The sequence below is a fragment of the Terrapene carolina genome, unplaced genomic scaffold (genome assembly GCF_002925995.2).
Source record: "Terrapene carolina triunguis isolate 2854851 unplaced genomic scaffold, T_m_triunguis-2.0 Scaffold278, whole genome shotgun sequence".
NCBI classification, from domain to species: domain Eukaryota; kingdom Metazoa; phylum Chordata; order Testudines; family Emydidae; genus Terrapene; species Terrapene triunguis.
In genome coordinates, this window is record NW_020664629.1 from 412572 (window position 1) to 431116 (window position 18545).

The 18545-nt window shown below is 42.5% G+C and overlaps 1 protein-coding gene across 1 annotated transcript in view; it reads right to left on the bottom strand.

The window, feature by feature from the left end:
• Positions 1–2949: 2949 nt before the first annotated feature.
• The window catches only part of LOC112122372 (ATP-binding cassette sub-family F member 2), a 36020-nt gene continuing 20424 nt past the window's right edge, over positions 2950–18545 (bottom strand). The window contains exons 13-14 of the mRNA XM_029912852.1: positions 3912–4115; positions 2950–3565 (exon numbers count right to left, since the gene is read on the bottom strand). Coding sequence (XP_029768712.1) covers positions 3428–3565; positions 3912–4115 — 342 coding nt within the window. The 3' untranslated portion in view covers positions 2950–3427. The remainder of the gene's footprint in view (positions 3566–3911; positions 4116–18545) is intronic.

The window sequence follows — 18545 nt, forward strand, 5'->3', positions numbered from 1 at the left end:
GTCTGTAAGTACCTACATGGAGGACAGAAATTGGACAAAGGGTTCTTCCATCGAGCAAATAAAGGCATAACAAGATCCAATGGCTAGAAGCTGAAGCTAGACAAATTCAGACTAGCACTAAGGTGCACATTTTTAACAGCAAGGGTTATTAACCATTGGAACTTGCCAAGGGCTGTGGTGGATTCTCCATCACGTGGATGCTTTTCTAGAAGATATGCTCTAGTTCAAACAGGAATTAATGCAGGGAAGCCAGGGATTGTCAGCCTAAATCTGCTTGGTCCAGGGGACTAGACTAGCAGACCTTTAGGTCCCTTCCTAAGGCCTGGATGATGCAGGTGGCCAGACTGGATGATTATAGCGGTGCCTTCGGGCTTTATAATCTAGTCCCCTTAATTTACTGAACTCTAATTTAGCTACGATGGGCATGTCTGGAGCTGCTGTGCAGTGACCAGAGGAGTATGAGGTGTGTGCTTGGCATTACTTCCCCTTTGCTCTTGGCCAGTGAGCGTGGAACGCCTGCCCCAAGTAGGCTCTCTGGAGCCAGGAGAGCACCTTGTGTGCATGATAGGTTGTGGTTATTGTTCAACTGTCCAAATCAGCCCTTTGCTGCCAGGTTGTGTTGGTCCCTAGCCCTGGCCAGGCACAACTCACACACACACTGCTTGAGCTTCAGCTGAGATACGACATTTAGTCACAAGTGAGCTGTGAGTGGTTGCTCACCCCTTTAACATAGCCAATCACAATACATCTGGGACACAGCCTGTTATTCTGAATAATTTGGTCAGATTTGTACATTGTTTTTGTTAAAAGCATTCTCTTCCCCCCACCCACTTCAACTGCACCCCAAACTTCCCAGGCCCCACTGCTGGCCTTCTGAAGATGGGTGTTCAGCATGATAAATCCTTAAACCTGTCATGTAGTCAAACCAGTTTAATTCCTAGAGTAAGGGCACAAGGGACCATGCTGACCAGCCAGGCTGGCCTCCTGCCTAGCCCAGGGAAGAGAATCTCAGCCAAGGATTCCTGAATCCCGCCCAGACCATCTGTTTGAGCTACAGCAAGTCTGTTAGAGAGACTCCATGTAACTGAGAATCCACCACAGCCCCTAGAGAAGTTCTTCTAATGATTAGTTATCCTTCCTGGTAAAAAATTGTCTTGCTTCGGCTCCCAGCCCTTCAATCTCATTCTGCCTGTCTGCTAGATCCAAAAGGCATCTATCATCAGAAATCTCTTTCCCCATATAGGTACTAGTAGACCATGATCAAGTCACCTCTTAAGTTTCTTTTGCACAAATTCAGTAGATGGAGCTTTTGAAGTCTCTCGCACTAAGAAAAGTTTTCCAGACCTCAAATAATTCTTGTACTGCTTCTCTGAAAACTTTCCGATTCACAATCATTGTTTTTGAAATGTTGACAGCTAGAGCTACACCCTAGGAGCTCATGTTTCCACCATAACCTCTTAACTCCTTTCCAGAGTCACTTCTTTCCAGAATACAGCTCCCTATTCTGTTAAATGTGACCTACATTCTTTGTGGCTAATGTATGACCTTGCATTTGGCTGTATAGAAACACTGTTCAGATAAACTCAGCTTTCTGTGTATTTCAAATAATGTTGTACAACTGACCTGTCCCCCATTATTATTTACCACCCCACAAATCTTTGTCATCTGCAAATTTTGCAAACAGTGATTTTATATTTTCTTCTAGATCATTCATAAAGATATTGAAGCGCATTGGTTGAGAACAGCTCAATGCAGGACCGCACTAGATGATTCCCTATTTACTAGTTGGAAATCTCTTATCCAGTTTAGTTTATTTAGAGCAGGGGTCGGCAGCCTTTCAGAAGTGGTGTGCCGACTCTTCATTTATTCACTCTAATTTAAGGTTTCACGGGCCAGTAATACATTTTAACGTTTTTAGAAGGGCTCTTTTTATAAGTCTATAATATAGAACTAAACTATTGTTGTATGTAAAGTAAATAAGGGTTTTTAAATGTTTAAGAAGCTTCATTTAAAATGCAGAGCCCCCCGAACCGGTGGCCAGGACCCAGGCAGTGTGAGTGCCACTGAAAATCAGCTCGTGTGCCGCCTTTGGCACATGTGCCATAGGTTGCCTACCCCCGATTTAGAGTGTGGCAAAGTGATTTTGTGCAGTGCTCATTTTTAGTCCCATATGACATTCTGATATGTCAAATACCAAGACAGCTACCTCTATCAAAAACAAGATTACAAGCTTCTTGCTGTTTGGGTTGCAGGTTATTTGTCTTCTGAGCTGTTTACTGTGGAAGTAGCCTTTGCAGGAGTAAACATTTTAACTTCTTCACTTTTGATAAGTTTCTTTCACTCAGTGTAAAGTACATGCAAATGGATTATTAGCCTATTCTGGAAATTGGCACAGCCTCTATGCATGGGCTGAGGAGATACAAGCACTAATTCCCTTCTAAACACCTCCCAGAAAATGAGAACACCGAAGACTGGATTTTGGCTTCCTTTCAGCCTAATGAGTAAGGGAGAACTGCCCAGCCCAAGATACATGATCTTGATTGCTGAAAGAGCTGCATTATGTCATATTCAGCTAAGTCAGTAAGAAGATAAAGGCATGTAAATGCCCTGGAAAAGTACAGAATTTTAGATTGTTTTTATTTAACATTTCTTATTTATTGCACTTCTGAAATGAATGTTACTATTGTATCAACTCACCTCAGTGCCTCTGTAGCTCAGTTACTCATAGTTGCGTCATCACCCAATTGTACTTATTTGTACTGGAAGACTATCCTGTACTAACAGGGGGCGTTTGGTGTCAGTAGGAAAGACATTTTCCCCAGGTCCAGCACAGGGTGCCGATAGGGCCCTGTGTCATGCACTAAAACGCAAGCAGTTCAGCGCTAGCTGAGAGCTGGTTCCGTGCTCTCACGCCCAGTGCACCTCACAGGAGGAGGAAGGAAAGCAGGAGACTGTTCTTCCCTCTTTATTGACTGATGGATTCTCAGGCAGATCTGGTAATTACACTGTTAAATAATCATTAAAAAACAAACCAAGGCCTGAGGAGTTTGAAGTGAAGTTTCTAAACTGAAGCAGAAAGTTGGGGGTGAAGGGTGAGAAGATGGGCTAGGGTCTCCACTTCTGTATCACTGCAAGTCAGATTCCCTACTGCCATCACCATGACTCCAGCCTATTGGAGTGGAAGGTCTGGTGTAGGATGAGACACCATCCAGCTGTGGATACAGTTGCCTGAGTGCAGTCGGAATAGAAGGGAAGGGGTTGTCCAGATGTAGAGATACAGGGAGGGTCGAGGAGAAGCAATGTTGCAGCAATGCTAAACAGAACCACAGAGATAGCAGCAGAGTCCGATTCCAGTCAGCAGGAGGGTGGGTCAGGCTGGCCACTGTGTCAGTCTCCAGGGAGAGCACCTGACCGACCCCTCCAGCACTCACACGTTGTGGGTCTTTTTGGTGAGCTGGGGCTCCTCATCCACTAGTTTTGACTTGAGATGTTCCTTGTAAGCGAGGATGTCACCCTGCCACTTTGTGATTGTCTGCTTCTCGCAGACCCAGATCTCTTGGGCAACCTGAAAACATAGGAAGGTGGTCCTTAGAGAAGCTCTGCTCAGAGGGGCACAAGGTGGGGGATTCCCTCCCCATCCCACATGGGGGTCCAAGCTCCCTTTTCCCCTTTTGTCCAGCCAAAGCAGGCAAGGTTTTGCAGCTGCCAGGAGCTCACTAACTCAGCTAAGCACACTCATAGCCATTACGCCAAATTAGGTGATCAGCATAACAGGCCACAGAATCTCACCCAGGAATTCATGCATCCAGCCCATCACATCTGGCTGAGCTAGGGTGGGTCTGACAGAGACAGACGCCCACTCCTAATTTACTGGCTGAGAAAAGCGCTTGACGACCCCCCCCTGCCCTTACCTGCTGGATGAGCCTGAAGTCATGGCTGACAAGCATCATTCCTCCCTCAAACTCGTTGATGGCATCTGCCAGAGCGTCTATTGTTTCTATATCCAAGTGGTTGGTGGGTTCGTCCAGGAAGAGCATGTGGGGATTCTGCCAGGCCAGCCACGCGAAACACACACGGCACTTCTGCCCATCAGAGAGGTTCCGGATGGGGCTCACCTGTCAAACAGACACTGCTTACAGCTCTGCAGAGGCACAGACTGCACCAGTTCCCAGAGACTGGCCCTCCCATGAGAGTCATGATGGAGTACTGAATGTTAGAAGTTGAATTCTCCATGGGCAGCACCTCTGCACCACAGCAGGGCAGCTGCAGTGGGCTCCTGCCTTGACTAACCCTTCCCCCACCACTGCACCAAGGGTCCTGCAGATTTCTGAAGCAGGAACAGGGGGGAGTCAAAGATGCTGCTCATGCTTGAAGTCCCATCAGGTACATAATTAATTTATGTCATTATAGGGGTGTTAGTCACATCCTACCCACAGCCCTAAATTCTGCCCTCAGTTTCAGAGTGACTGGATGTTTCTACTAGAGCGACTAGCAGGGAAAGTTAATTATTTTTAGCTTTGTGGAATTAAGAGCCAAATCAGCTGGAAGTATTTAATCAGAAAAATAATTGGGAACCATTTAAGAAACACCTTTCTAGATGCCCAGAAAGCCACAAATCGAGAAAGGTGGCCAAGCTGGTTAAAACCCAACTGTGGTTTAGAGGGAAAATGAAGGCAGCTATAAAAAAACGGAAGAAAGGGGAAACTGCTATAAATCAATATAAAATCAGAAGTGTGGAATTGTAGAAAATTGATAAGAGAAGCAAAGGGACTCAAGAAGAAATCTATGGCCAGCAGAGTTAAGGAACATAAGAAGGAGTTTTGTTTAAAATATATTAGGAACAAAAGTATCCTGACAATGGGACTGGTCCACTATTAGGTGGACATGGTAGAATCATCAATAATATTGAAATTTTTGCCTTTTCTGTATTAAGCACGTGTTTGACTTGGTAACATGATATTTGTTTGAAAACTAAAACAATAAAATTAACATGGCACACATTAAATTAATAAAAACTGACTAACTGATAGCTCTCAAAAACACAACTGAAAAAGGAATCATCATCAAGCGGTTGTGTTTCCAGTAGGATTCCCCAGGAAACTGTTCTTTACCCTATGCTATTTAACATTTTAATCAATGACCTAGAAGACAAAAGTCATGACTGATAAAGTTTGCAGAAGACACAAAAATTGGGGGAGTGATAATGAAGATGACAGAACAGGAGTACTTGTGGCACCTTAGAGACTAACAAATTTATTAGAGCATAAGCTTTCGTGGGCTACAGCCCACTTCTTCGGATGCATATAGAGTGGAACATATATTGAGGAGATATATATACACACATACAGAGAGCATGAACAGGTGGGAGTTGTCTTACCAACTCAGAGGCCAATTAAGTAAGAGAAAAAAAACTTCTGAAGTGATAATCAAGATAGCTCAGTACAGACAGTTTGATAAGAAGTGTGAGAATACTTACAAGGGGAGATAAACTACAATACCCACCTGCTGAAGTGAAAAAACAGATTGACAGAGCCAGACGAGTACCCAGAAGTCACCTCCTACAAGACAGGCCCAACAAAGAAAATAACAGAACACCACTAGCTGTCACCTTCAGCCCCCAACTAAAACCTCTCCAGTGCATCATCAGAGATCTACAACCTATCCTGAAAGATGATCCTTTACTCTCACAGATCTTGGGAGACACACCTGTCCTCGCTTACAGACAACCCCCCAACCTAAAGCAAATACTCACCAGCAACCACACATCACTGAACAAAAACACTGACCCAGGAACCTATCCTTGTAACAAAGCCCGATGCCAACTCTGTCCACATATCTATTCAAGTGACATCATCATAGGACCTAATCACATCAGCCATACCATCAGGGGCTCGTTCACCTGCACATCTACCAATGTGATATATGCCATCATGTGCCAGCAATGCCCCTCTGCCATGTACATTGGCCAAACCGGACAGTCTCTACGCAAAAGAATTAATGGACACAAATCTGACATCAGGAATCATAATACCCAAAAACCAGTGGGAGAACACTTTAACCTGTCTGGCCATTCAATGACAGACCTGCGGGTGGCTATCTTACAACAGAAAAACTTCAAAAACAGACTCCAACGAGAGACTGCTGAGCTGGAATTGATATGCAAACTAGATACAATCAACTCAGGATTGAATAAGGACTGGGAATGGCTGAGCCATTACAAACATTGAATCTATCTCCCCTTGTAAGTATTCTCACACTTCTTATCAAACTGTCTGTACTGAGCTATCTTGATTATCACTTCAAAAGTTTTTTTTTCTCTTACTTAATTGGCCTCTCAGAGTTGGTAAGATAACTCCCACCTGTTCATGCTCTCTGTATGTGTGTATATATATCTCCTCAATATATGTTCCACTCTATATGCATCCGAAGAAGTGGGCTGTAGCCCACGAAAGCTTATGCTCTAATAAATTTGTTAGTCTCTAAGGTGCCACAAGTACTCCTGTTCTTTTTGCGGATACAGACTAACACGGCTGCTACTCTGAAGATGACAGGTCACTGATTCAGATCAACTGGATTGGATTGCTTGGTAAACTGGGCACAACTAAATAATACACATTTTACTACAGCTAAATGTACATCTATACATTTAGGAACAAAGTATGTAGGTCATACTTACAGGATAGGGGACTCTCTATCCTGGGAAGCAGTGACTGAAAAAGGCTTGGCGGGGGGGTGGGGGGAAGAGATGGTGGATAATCGGCAGAATGTGAGCACCCAGTCAATGCTGTGGCCAAAATAGCTAATACGATCCTGGGATGCATAAACAGGGAAATCTCGAATAGGAGCAGAGAGGTTATTTTACCTCTGTATTTGGCACTGGTGTGACCATTGCTGGAATTCTGTGTCTAGTTCTGGTGTCCACAATTCAAGAAGGATGTTGATAAACTGAAGAGGGTTCAGAGAAGAGCCAGGAAAATGATCAAAGATTTAGAAAACATGCCTCATAGTGATAGACTCAAGGAGCTCAATATGTTAGCTTAACAAAAAGAAGGTTAAGGGGTGACTACATGGGGAACAAATATTTAATAATGGGTTCTTCAAACTAGCAGAGAAAAGTATAACACAATCCAATGGCTGGAAGTTGTAGCTAGACAAATGCAGACTGGAAATAATCCATAACACTAAGAGTAATAATTGTAATAATCCATAATTCTAACCGAGTAATTAACTACTGGAACATCTTACCAAGGGTCGGGGTGGATTCTCCATCTCTGACCATTTTAAAATCAAGATTAGATGTTTTTCTAAACATCTCTGCTCTAGGAATTATTCTGGGGCAGTTCTCTGGCCTGTGTTATACAGGAAGTCAAACTAATTAATCATAATGGTCCCTTCTGACCTTGGAATCTATAAAGCTGCTAAAGCTAGATGACTCAATTAGTCCAAACAAAAAGGCCTACTGCTATAACTCAGGGACTATGTTAATATGCCTGGTAAGCAAGAGAAGTGTGGGACTGGAAATCAAACAAAATTTATATGTTGAAAATTAGACCTACTTGGTGGACAAAATAATGAGAGGACAGGCTATTTCACCCATCAATCTCTTTTGTGGTTTTTAAAGGGAAAGACTTTGGGAGGAAATTTTAAGGGACAACAGATGGGCTACCATGATAATTGCTGACTGCCCTTTGTCTCCTGGGATCCACTGTAATATCAATGGACCTTTGTCATCCTGACACCAAGAAATTTCCTGGGTGAAGAGAGAGACCCTGATGACATTGCCAATCCCACTGGCATGGGCTGAATCCCAAACACCACCACCCCGCACCCACCAACGTGTCCTTTTTCTTCTCCACCTTACTACTATATTTTCCTCTCTCCCCCCTTTTGCCTTCTGTCTAATAAGAGTGGCTTAGCTGGCCAAGACTGCATCTTTTCCAACACTGCAACCAAAAAGGTGGCTAAATGCAATGTCCTAAACAGCCCTACACTGGTACAAGTTTGCCATGTCTCGAAGGGGCTGAGAAGACGACAGTCTGTGCCCCTGTTTTTCCAGTAGTGAGATTGAAAGTGAGAATCAGCATCAGATACAGAAGCTCTATCTTTGCTGTTCTGTTCTTTCCCCTCTAGGAAATGGGATTAGACCTTAACAACTGCCCATTTCAACTAACTTAGTCTCTCTCCTTTTGGGGAAAAGAGAATATCATCTATAATACCAATGAAGAGACAGGTAGCGGTGTGTGCAGGTGTTTTTCGTTCTAAAAACCCTTTCTCCAGCTAACGGGAAAGGGAACAAGGGATACTGTTAAAATGAAAACCATACCTTTCACATTTGAAATACCGAAAGAAAGAAACAGTTAAAAGTATCTTTAATAAAAAGGTTAAAAAACATTCTTAATGGTGTTTCCCGTCGTATTAAGCAGACAGACTCTGTATACCACACTCCAAACCTTGTTTAGGCCCATACATTCCATCTAAATAAATACTACAGAACTCCATTCCAGAGAGTGGCTGCAACTCAAGACAAGTTCATACCACTTTGTACTGTGACCCAGATGTCAGATCTAGAACCAAGCAAGGTCAGGCTGGGTTAGCATATGGATGGGAAACAAAGCAGACGCCAAGTCCATCACAGACAGATCCAAGAATAATCCGGAGTGAAGAGTGCAGTGTAGCCGCTCAGTTCCCTTCCAACCTCCAGTGCGAAAGATGCCTCATCACAAAAAATCTAGTCCACATGGACCAGGAGGTGAAGGAAAGAAGGATCCTACAACTGGCCTTCAGACAGGGACCCTGTCAACTAATGGACCTGTTTCTTTCTGTTTAGGTACCGTGCTACACCAGATAGTGGGTATGGCCAACAATCGAATAGTCACGGGGACCTGTGTTGAACATGCCATGTTTTCATTCCCACTAAAGACAGAAGAGATTTCTTGTCTATGATGTGTAAATTGGTGGCCATCCACGGGATGATAATCTGTGGGCTGGAAGTGCAAGCATCAGTACTACATAGCATCCAAGCAGACAGACTTTGGTATATTGATAAAGGAAGCTTGAGACCAAGGGAAAAATAAGTATATGGCTGGCAGAATTGAGAACAATAAGGAGGAATCTTTTTCTAACTATATCATGAATGAGAGAAATCCTAGCAATTGCGCAGGCCCATTACTTGATGAAGATGGTAAAACTGTTAATGAGGAAGAGGCAGCAGTCTTAAATACATATTTCTGTATCATATTTGGAAAAAAGCAGGCTGTAGTCACATCACATGAATAAACTACTTTTTAGTCCATTAGTACTAAGTGTAGCCAATGATTTTAGTTTATGCTTGATTTATTGTGTGATGTATATAGGAATACATATGTTATATCATATAGATTCATTGTAGGATTATAGAAGTATTAGATTGATCAGTATTTAGGCCCTGTCTACAATACCGGGGTAAGTCGACCTAAGTTACACAACTCCAGCTATGTGAATAACGTAGCTGGATTTGACGTACCTTAGGCCAACTTACTGCGGTGCCTACACCGTGCTGCATCGACAGGAGACACTCTCCTGTCGACTTACTCTTCTTGTTCCGGTGGAGCACCAGAGTTGACAGGAGAGCGATCTGCGGCCGATTTAGTGGGTCTTCAGCAGTTAAATCAGCAGTTCTCAAACTTTTGTACTGGTGACCCCTTTCACATAGCAAGCCTCTGAGTGAGACCCCCCCCTTATAAATTAAAAACACCTAATATATTTAAACACCATTACAAATGCTGGAGGCAAAGCGGGATTTGGGGTGCAGGCTGAGAGAGCTCGCGACCCCCATGTAAGAACCTTGTGACCCCAAGGGGTCCCGACCCCCAGCTTGAGAACCCCTGCACTAAATTGATTGGAGCAGTGTCAATCCCCGGTAAGTGCAGACATGCCCTCAGAGGGAATCATGTATTAGATATAAGACAGACAAGCTGAAACGCAAGAACCTGTAGGCTGAGGCTTGCAAGATTTTAAGCGTAGCTATTTTAGGCCTTGGAGACAAGAAATGCTGACACAAATAAATGACCAAGGAATAACCCGATGCCCTGAGATGATGGGAAAAGAGGTACCAAATGGTGATATTGTGAAAAATTAGCCAGAAGATTAATTTTAAATCATAAAAATGCTGTAAAGGCACATCTGTTGTCAACATGTGTCTTAACCACGGGATACAGGTTGTGTGTCAAAGCTAATGAGAATAAAGAGAACCTACACAGCCTATAGAAATCAGGGTCCCTTAAGTTTCTAGGGTATATCAGACCAATAAAGAAAAAGAGGGTTGACACTTTTATGGACATGTGCAGAATGTAGGAATAGGCAGAATCACATTATAAAAAGGGGGTGCCCAGAGCAGGAAAATTGAGATTCCCATAGGGAAAGTCCAGCAGGAACCATCCCTCTACTGATGATCAATCCATGAAACACCCATCAGACCCTAACACTATTGTTAAGGGTGTTGAGTATAATTAACTATATGCTTGGGTAATCATAACTTTTTAATTGTAACTTTTATTAAAGTTGTAAAACAGACTAGACCTTGTACTTGTGAATGTCTGTGTGGTCACTATCCTTGGTCTTCATGTGTGGCTAGAGACTCTAAATCTGAAGCAAGTAGAACAGGTGACTTTCACTCTGTTAAGCTTGAAACTGTAGCCATCAGAGTCGAACCCACAATGGTGTCATACCACATTATAAAATTCACTTAATATCCTCAGGTAGACTTTTATTTTAAGAAGTCTCTACTAGGGTTAAAATATTTTAAAAATCAATACAGAGTTCTATAATAGCTGATTGAGATGATCTTTTGCCCACTGATGTTAGTTTTTCATAAATCTTTAAAAGCTGGGGAACTGGAAAAGCTGACAGGATTCAAATCAGTAAAAAATTAGAAGATGGGGAATATAATACAATTTTTCTTTTTTCTTTTTTTTTAAAATGAGATTACAAGTTTGTCTGACAAAAGTAACCGTGTAGAAGTAGTATTCTTGATTTTTGTAAGGCCTTTGAATTAGTACTATGCCACTGATCAAAAAAATTAGCATTACACAATATCAATAAGGTACACATTAAATGGATTAAGAACCGGCTAACTAATAGATCTCAAAAAGTAGTCATCAATGATGAATTATCAAATAGGGATGTTTCTAGTGGGGTTCTGCAGTGATCAGTAGTAGGCTGATCACTGCTGATAAATCTGTGGATGACAAAGATTGGCAGAGTGAAAGTAATGAGGAGGACTGGGCAGTTACATACAGCCATCTGGAGTGCTTTGTAAGCTGGGACCATTCAAACAAAATGCATTTTAATACAGTCAAATGCAAAGTTCTTCATCTAGGAACAAGGGATGCTACAGTGCTACAGAACAGGACACTATACCTGAAAAGCAATCACTCTGAAAAGTATTTAGGGGGTCATAGTGGACAAGCAACTCAACATGACAAGCATCTTCACACACTGACTCACCAACCTAGCGAGGAGAGCTTTAAACAAGGTTCAAAGGGGGCAGGTGATGAAAGCCCACAGTAAGCATAATTAAGGCAACCTTAACAGAGGGGCTAGATGGCAAGGGTAGGGTGAGAGGACATGGAAAGTTACAGTAAGGTCAGAGGAGCAATAAGAGGGAAATCAGTGGAGGAATAGATTCAGCATCTTAGATGTCTATACACAAATGCAAGGTGTATGGGGAATGAATGGGAAGAACTGGAAGTATTAGTACACAAGCTAACTTATGACATTAATTGACATCAGAGACTTGGTGGGATAAGTCTTATGACTGAAATAGTGGTATAGGGGGTATAGCTTGTTTTGGAAGGACAGGCAGGGCAAAAAGGGAGGAAGTGTTGCATCAAGAATAGAACAAGTGTGTATGAGGTCCAGAAGGTGAGTGGAAGACCAGTTGAAAGTCTCTGGGTAAAAAAAGGGGTGGGGTGGGGGAAAAGAGAGAGAGAGAATAGTAGACTCCTACAATGATGTCACTCCTATAGACCACCAAATCAGGAAGGGGAAGTGGATAAGACATTTCTGGAACAAACAGAAATTTCCAAGACACAAAACCGGGTAGTTATGGGGGAAATGTACCCAGATATCTGTTGGAAAAGTAACATGGTGAAATACACCATGTCCAATAAGTTCATGGAATGTATAGGGGACACATTTTTGTTTCAGAGAGTGAAGCAAGTAGCTGGGAATAGCCTTTTTAGACTTGATTCTGACCAACAGGGCGGAATTGGCAGCAAATCTGAAGGTGGAAGGCAATTTGGGCGAAAGAGATCATTAAAATGGTAGAGCTCGTGATTCAAAGGAAAGGAAGGAGCAACAGCAGCAGAATAAGGACAATGGACTTCAAAAAAAAAAATCAGATTTTAAACAAACTCAGAACTGGCAGGAAAGGTCTCATGGGAAGGAAACCTAAGAGAAAGGATTTCAGGAGATCTGGCACTCTCTCAAGGAGACAAGATTAAAAAGGCACAACTCCAAATTGCCTGAATGCGAAGGAAGATAGGAAGACTAGTAAGACGCCAATATGGCTCCATCAGGAGCTCTTTAATGACCTGGAAAATGAAAAAGGAATCCTACAAAAGGAAGTGTAAACATGGACAAATTGCTAAAGAGGAATACAAAAGAATAGCATAAGAATGTAAGAACAAAATCAGAAAGGCTAAGGCACGAAATGAGTTACATCCAGCAAAGGACATAAAAGGCAATAAGAAGAGGGCTTTTTTAAAATACATTAGGAAAAGGTAACTCCTCTACCTTAGTAAGGAAGTAGAGCTAACAACAGATAATGTCAAGGAGGCTGATATGTTTAATGCCTATTTTGTTTCATTCACCACTAAAAAGGTTAACGGTGACCAGATACACAATTAGTATTAACAAGGGGGGAAAATGAACACAAGGCAACATAAGGAAAGAACAGGTTACAGAATATTTAGGTAAGTTAGATGTAGTCATGTTGGCATGGCCTGATGAAATAGGATACTTATGGAACTAGCTGAAGCAATCTCAGAACCGCTAGCAATGATCTTCGAGAACACATGGAGGATGGATGAGGTCCCACAGGACTGGAAAAGGGCACACATAGTACCTATCTTTAAAAAGGGTAACAAATTATAGAGCAGTCAAATCTAACTTCAATACCTGGAAAGATATTGCAAAAAATTATTCAACAATCAATTTGTAAGTACCTAGAGGATAATAGGGTGACAAGGAACAGCCAGCATGGATTTGTCAAGAACAATCATGCCAACTCAACCCAATGTCCTTCTTTGACAGGGTTACTGACCTAATGGATAGGAGGAAAGCAGCAGATGTGATGTATCTTGATTTTAATAAGGCTTCTGACACAGTCCCATGTGACAGTCTCATAAGAAAACTAGGGAAATGTGGTATAAATAGATTTACTATTAGGTGGGTGCACAACTGATTGAAAGACCATACTCAAAGTCATTACCAGTGGTTCGATGTGAAACTGGGAGGGCATATTGGTATCAGTCCAGGGTCCAATAGTACTATTCAATGTTTTAATTAATGATGACTTGTATAGCAGAGAGGAGAGTATGCTTACAAAATCTGCAGATGACACCAAATTGGGAGGGGTTGCCAGCAATGTGGAAGTCAGGATTAGAATTTAAAAGGGCCTTGACAAATGGAAAATTGGTCTGAATTCAACAAGATGAAAGTCAATAAAGACAAGTGGAAAGTTCTACACTTAGGAAGGACAAAAAAAATCAAATGCACAACACAGGGAATAACTGGCTAAGTGATAGTACTGCTGAAAAGGATCTGGGGATTATAGTGGATTCATATTCAATTTGTGATCAATGTGATGCTGTTGTGAAAAAGGCTAATTCTGGAGTATGTTAACTGGAGCGTTATATGTGGGACATGGGAGGTAATTGTCCCACACTACTCTGCACTGGTGAGGCATCAATTGGAGCACCGTGTCCAGTTCTAGGTTGCATTCCCTCTAAGCTGTGCGGTCGGGCGGCTGCCCAGGAGTTATTCAAGTGCCATGCACTTGATTAGCAGAGCCGCACACAGCAGTGTGTGTTCAAGTGCCCCTCCCCCCACTGCTTTGCAGCCACTTTGCTCCTGCAGCTGCTCCCAGGACCCTCCTGCTGGCTGTGCAGAGCGGGGTGAGTGGTTGGGGGGGGGGAGAGAAGAGAGGTGCTGATGTCAGGCTGTCCCCCTTCCCCTGCACCCCATCTCCACAGAGCAGGGGAGAGGGGACAGGGCTCAGGACTTGCAGCAGCTCTGAGGTCTGAATGAGCCTTCCATCCAGGCAGTAAGTGTGCCCCTTAAAGAGAGCGCACGGTCCCTCAGAGACTTCCCCAGCAGCTAACACTCACAGAGTCTCTCCCCCTCACCCCTGCCCATATACCCCATCTCCACAGAGCGGGGGAGAGGGGACATGGCTCAGGAGGAGCAAGAGAGCTTTCAGTGAGTGCCTTAAGGAGACAGTGCACAGTATCTCAGAACCAGCACAGACAGACAGACAGTCTCTCTCTCTCTCTCTCATACACACACACCCCTCCCAACACATACTTGTATTATTGTTGTTACTACTTCTTGGTACTTCTTGCACATATATTCTCTGTAATTATATTCTTTCAAAGTGTGTTATTTTAGTTTTTTGACTAGTCTATGCATTTCATAATTTTTATTTCACTTACATTTAATTATTTGAGCAGTGAGTTCTAAAATGCCTCACCTGTCCTGGCTGGAATAATTATCCCTATTGTAACTTTTTAAAAATACACCTCACCCCGATAGAACGCTGTCCTCGGGAGCCAAAAAATCTTACCGCGTTATAGGTGAAACTGCGTTATATCGAACTTGCTTTGATCCGCCAGAGTGCGCAGCCCCGCCCCCCTGGAGCGCTGCTTTACCGCGTTATATCCGAATTTGTGTTATATCGGGGTAGAGGTGTATATATTATATCTAGGTTTTTTGTTTCTACTGGTGGCGCACATCCTACATACCTCTGTGCACATAACAAAATTTATTCTGCACATGGATGGAAAAAATTAGAGGGAACATTGATTCTAGGTGCCACATATAAGGAAAAATGTGGACAAAATGGATAGAGTTCAGAGGAGAGCAACAAATATGATAAGGTCTAGAAAACCTAGGGTGACTAGATAGCAAGTGTGAAAAATCAGGACAGGGTGGGGGGTAATAGGAACCCATATAAAAAAAAAGCCCCAAATATCAGGACTGTCCCTATAAAATTGGGACATAGGCCACCCTAAGAAAACCTGACCTATGAGACAAGGTTAAAAAAAATGGGCATGTTTAGTCTTGAGAAAAGAAGACTGAGGGGGGAACTGATAACATATGTGAAGACTATTAAGGGCTGTTATAAAGAGGACTGTGATCAATTGTTCTCTATGTCTACTGAAGGCAAGAAGTAATGGATTTAATCTGCAGCAAGGGAGATTTAGATTAGATATTTGGAAAAACGTTCTAATGATAAAGGGATAGGAACTCTGGAATAGGTTGTGGAATCTCCATCACTGGAGGTTTGTAAGATCAAGATGGACAAACATGTCAGAGATTCATAGATTCTAAGGCCAGAAAGGACCATAATTTAGTCCGATCTCCTGTATAACAGGCCATAGAACTGCCCCAAAATAATGCCTAGAGCAGATCTTTTAGAAAAACATCCAGTTGTGTTTTAAAAATGGTCAGTGATGGAGAATCAACTACCACCTTGGTAAATTGTTCTAATGGTTAATTACCCTCACCGTCAAAAATTTACACCTTATTTCCAGTTTGAATTTGTCTAGATTCAACTCTCAGCCACTGGATCACATTAGACATTTCTCTACTACACCGAAGAGCCCATTACTAAATATTTGTTCCCCCATGTAGATATTTATAGACTAATCAAGTCACCACTTAACCTTCTCTTAGTGTTATCTTACAAGGCAGGTTTTCTAATCCTTTCATCACTCTCATGGCTCCTCTCTGAACCCTATCCAATTTGTCAACTTCTTGAATTGTGGGCACCAGAACGGGACAGTTTCCAGCAGAAGTTTCACCAGTGCCAAATACAGAAATAAGATCATCTCTTTCCTCCTACTTGAGATACCCCTGTTAATGCATCCCAGGATCACATTAGCTCTTTTGGCCACAGAGTCACACTGGAAGCTCATGTCCAACTGATTATTTGCCATGACCATCATATCTTTTTCTGAGTCATTACTTCCCAGGACAGTCTCCCATCCTATAAATGTGGCCTCCATTTTCTCTTTCTAGATGTATACGATCATCCCTCACACTTCTCACTGATGAGACAGAATCATAGATTAGGGTTGGAAGAGATCTCAGGAGGTCATCTAGTCCAACCTCCTGCTCCAAGCAGGACCAACCCCAACTAAATCATCCCAGTCAGGGCTTTGTCAAGCCTGACCTTAAAAACCTCTAAGGATGGAGATTCCACCACCTCCCTACATAACCCATTCCAGTGCTTCACCACCCTCCTAGTGAAATAGTTTTTCCCGAATATCCAACCTAGACCTCCCCCACTGCAACTTGAGACCATTACTCCTTGTTCTGTCATCTGCCACCACTGAGAACAGTCTAGATCCATCCTCTTTGGAACCCCCCTTCAGGTAGTTGAAGGCTGCTATCAAATCCTCCCTCATTCTTCTCTTCTGCAGACTAAATAACCCCAGTTCCCTCAGCCTCTCCTCGTAAGTCATTTGCCCCAGCCCCCTAATCATTTTCGTTGCCCTCTGCTGGGCTCTCTCCAATTTGTCCACATCCTTTCTGTAGTGGGGGGGGGCCCCAAAACTGGACACAGTACTCCAGATGTGGCCTCACCAGTGCCAAATAGAGGGGAATAATCACTTCCCTCAATCTGCTGGCAATGCTATTACTTATGTAGCCCAATATGCAATTAGCCTTCTTGGCGACAAGGGCACATTGTTGATTCATATCCAGCTTCTCGTCCACTGTAATCCCCAGGTCCTTTTCTGGAAAACTGCCGCTTAGCCAGTCGATCCCCAGCCTGTAGCACTGCATGGGCTTCTTCTGTCCTAAGTGTAGGACTCTGCACTTGTCCTTGTTGAACCTCATCAGATGTCTTTTGGCCCAATCCTCCAATTTGTCTAGGTCACTCTGGATCCTATCCCTACCCTCCAGTGTATCTACCTCTGTCCCAGCTTAGTGTCATCCACAAACTTGCTGAGGGTGTAAACCATCCCATCATCCAGATCATTAATGAAGATGTTGACCAAAACCAGCCTCAGGACCAACCCCTGGGGGACGCTGCTTGATACCGGCTGCCAGCTAGACATTGAACCACTGATCGCTACCCGTTGAGCCCAACGATCTAGCCAGCTTTCCAGGGTGGATAAAAATCAAAGATTTTTTTGATAAAATTCTTTTTGAGGAAAAAACCTATCTAAAGACAGTTTTAATTAAGATCATTATAGCTCAAAGATATCTCATCATAGAACAGGGATTATACATTCTAATTCTATAGTATGAGAATATATTCATGTAATGTTTAAGAAAAGTTTTGTAAATGAGTTCCAATAGTTCCTGAATTAGGGACTCAATCTTATGGGGTTCCAGGGGCTTCTGTATAGATTATTTAGGTTAATCTTACTATCTACCCAATGGGACTCAGTGCTCAGTCTAGAAGATACCATTAGAGATGCTTAGTTTTGCAGTTCTCAAATTGTGGATTTGTGTCCCCAGAGATCACATACTTGTTAACAGCAAAAATGTTTTAAAATAAATAAATGAATGAATGAAGTGAGAAATAACAGACCTCAACCCTACTGTCCCTCTGCAAATCTGTGTACACAGAGTCAATCCCTTACCTCTCTCTAAAAGTGCAAAGTTTCAAAAAGTTCAATGAACAGAAGATTGTTGGGGGCAGAACAGATCTGGACAAGGAGAAGAAGTCTGGAGATAAATGCGAGAAGGATTGGACAAGGCAGTAGAAACAAAAGTGAAATTGTTTGGACCAGAAGTCTTGAGGTCTTTCTTAGTGTAGCCTTCATTGAGTTGAGATCTACCATACCATTCTCTCACTAGAAGGGAAAACCCTATAATGGCAGCAGACCGTAAAAGAGACCCAGTTTGGGAATATTTTAATGAAGTTCCTCTACCTGTGGGTAAGGCAGGCATCCGTGCAAAATGCAAACAGTGCAACAAAGAAATGCAAGGCCTGGTTGCCCGAATGAAACAACATTGTGAGAAGTGTTCCTTCTCAGGAGGAAGCTGCGTTGAAGATGATGAAAGGAACATGTCTGAACATGCAGGATTTTCAGGTTGGTAAAAACTTTTTTTTTCCATACTTTTCTCTTAAGGACTGCCTGTCTTCCTTCTGGACTATTCTTGAATTCTCATGTTTGAGCAAAAAAAAAAATATAGTTGTTACTCTAGGATACTATCATTTTAGATGCAGTTGTGATAAAAAGAATAGCTGTAATAGGCAGATCTTCCTTTTACAATTTCACCTTTAAAATAGTATTGAGTGTCAGTGAATGCAATGAGGAATACTAAAT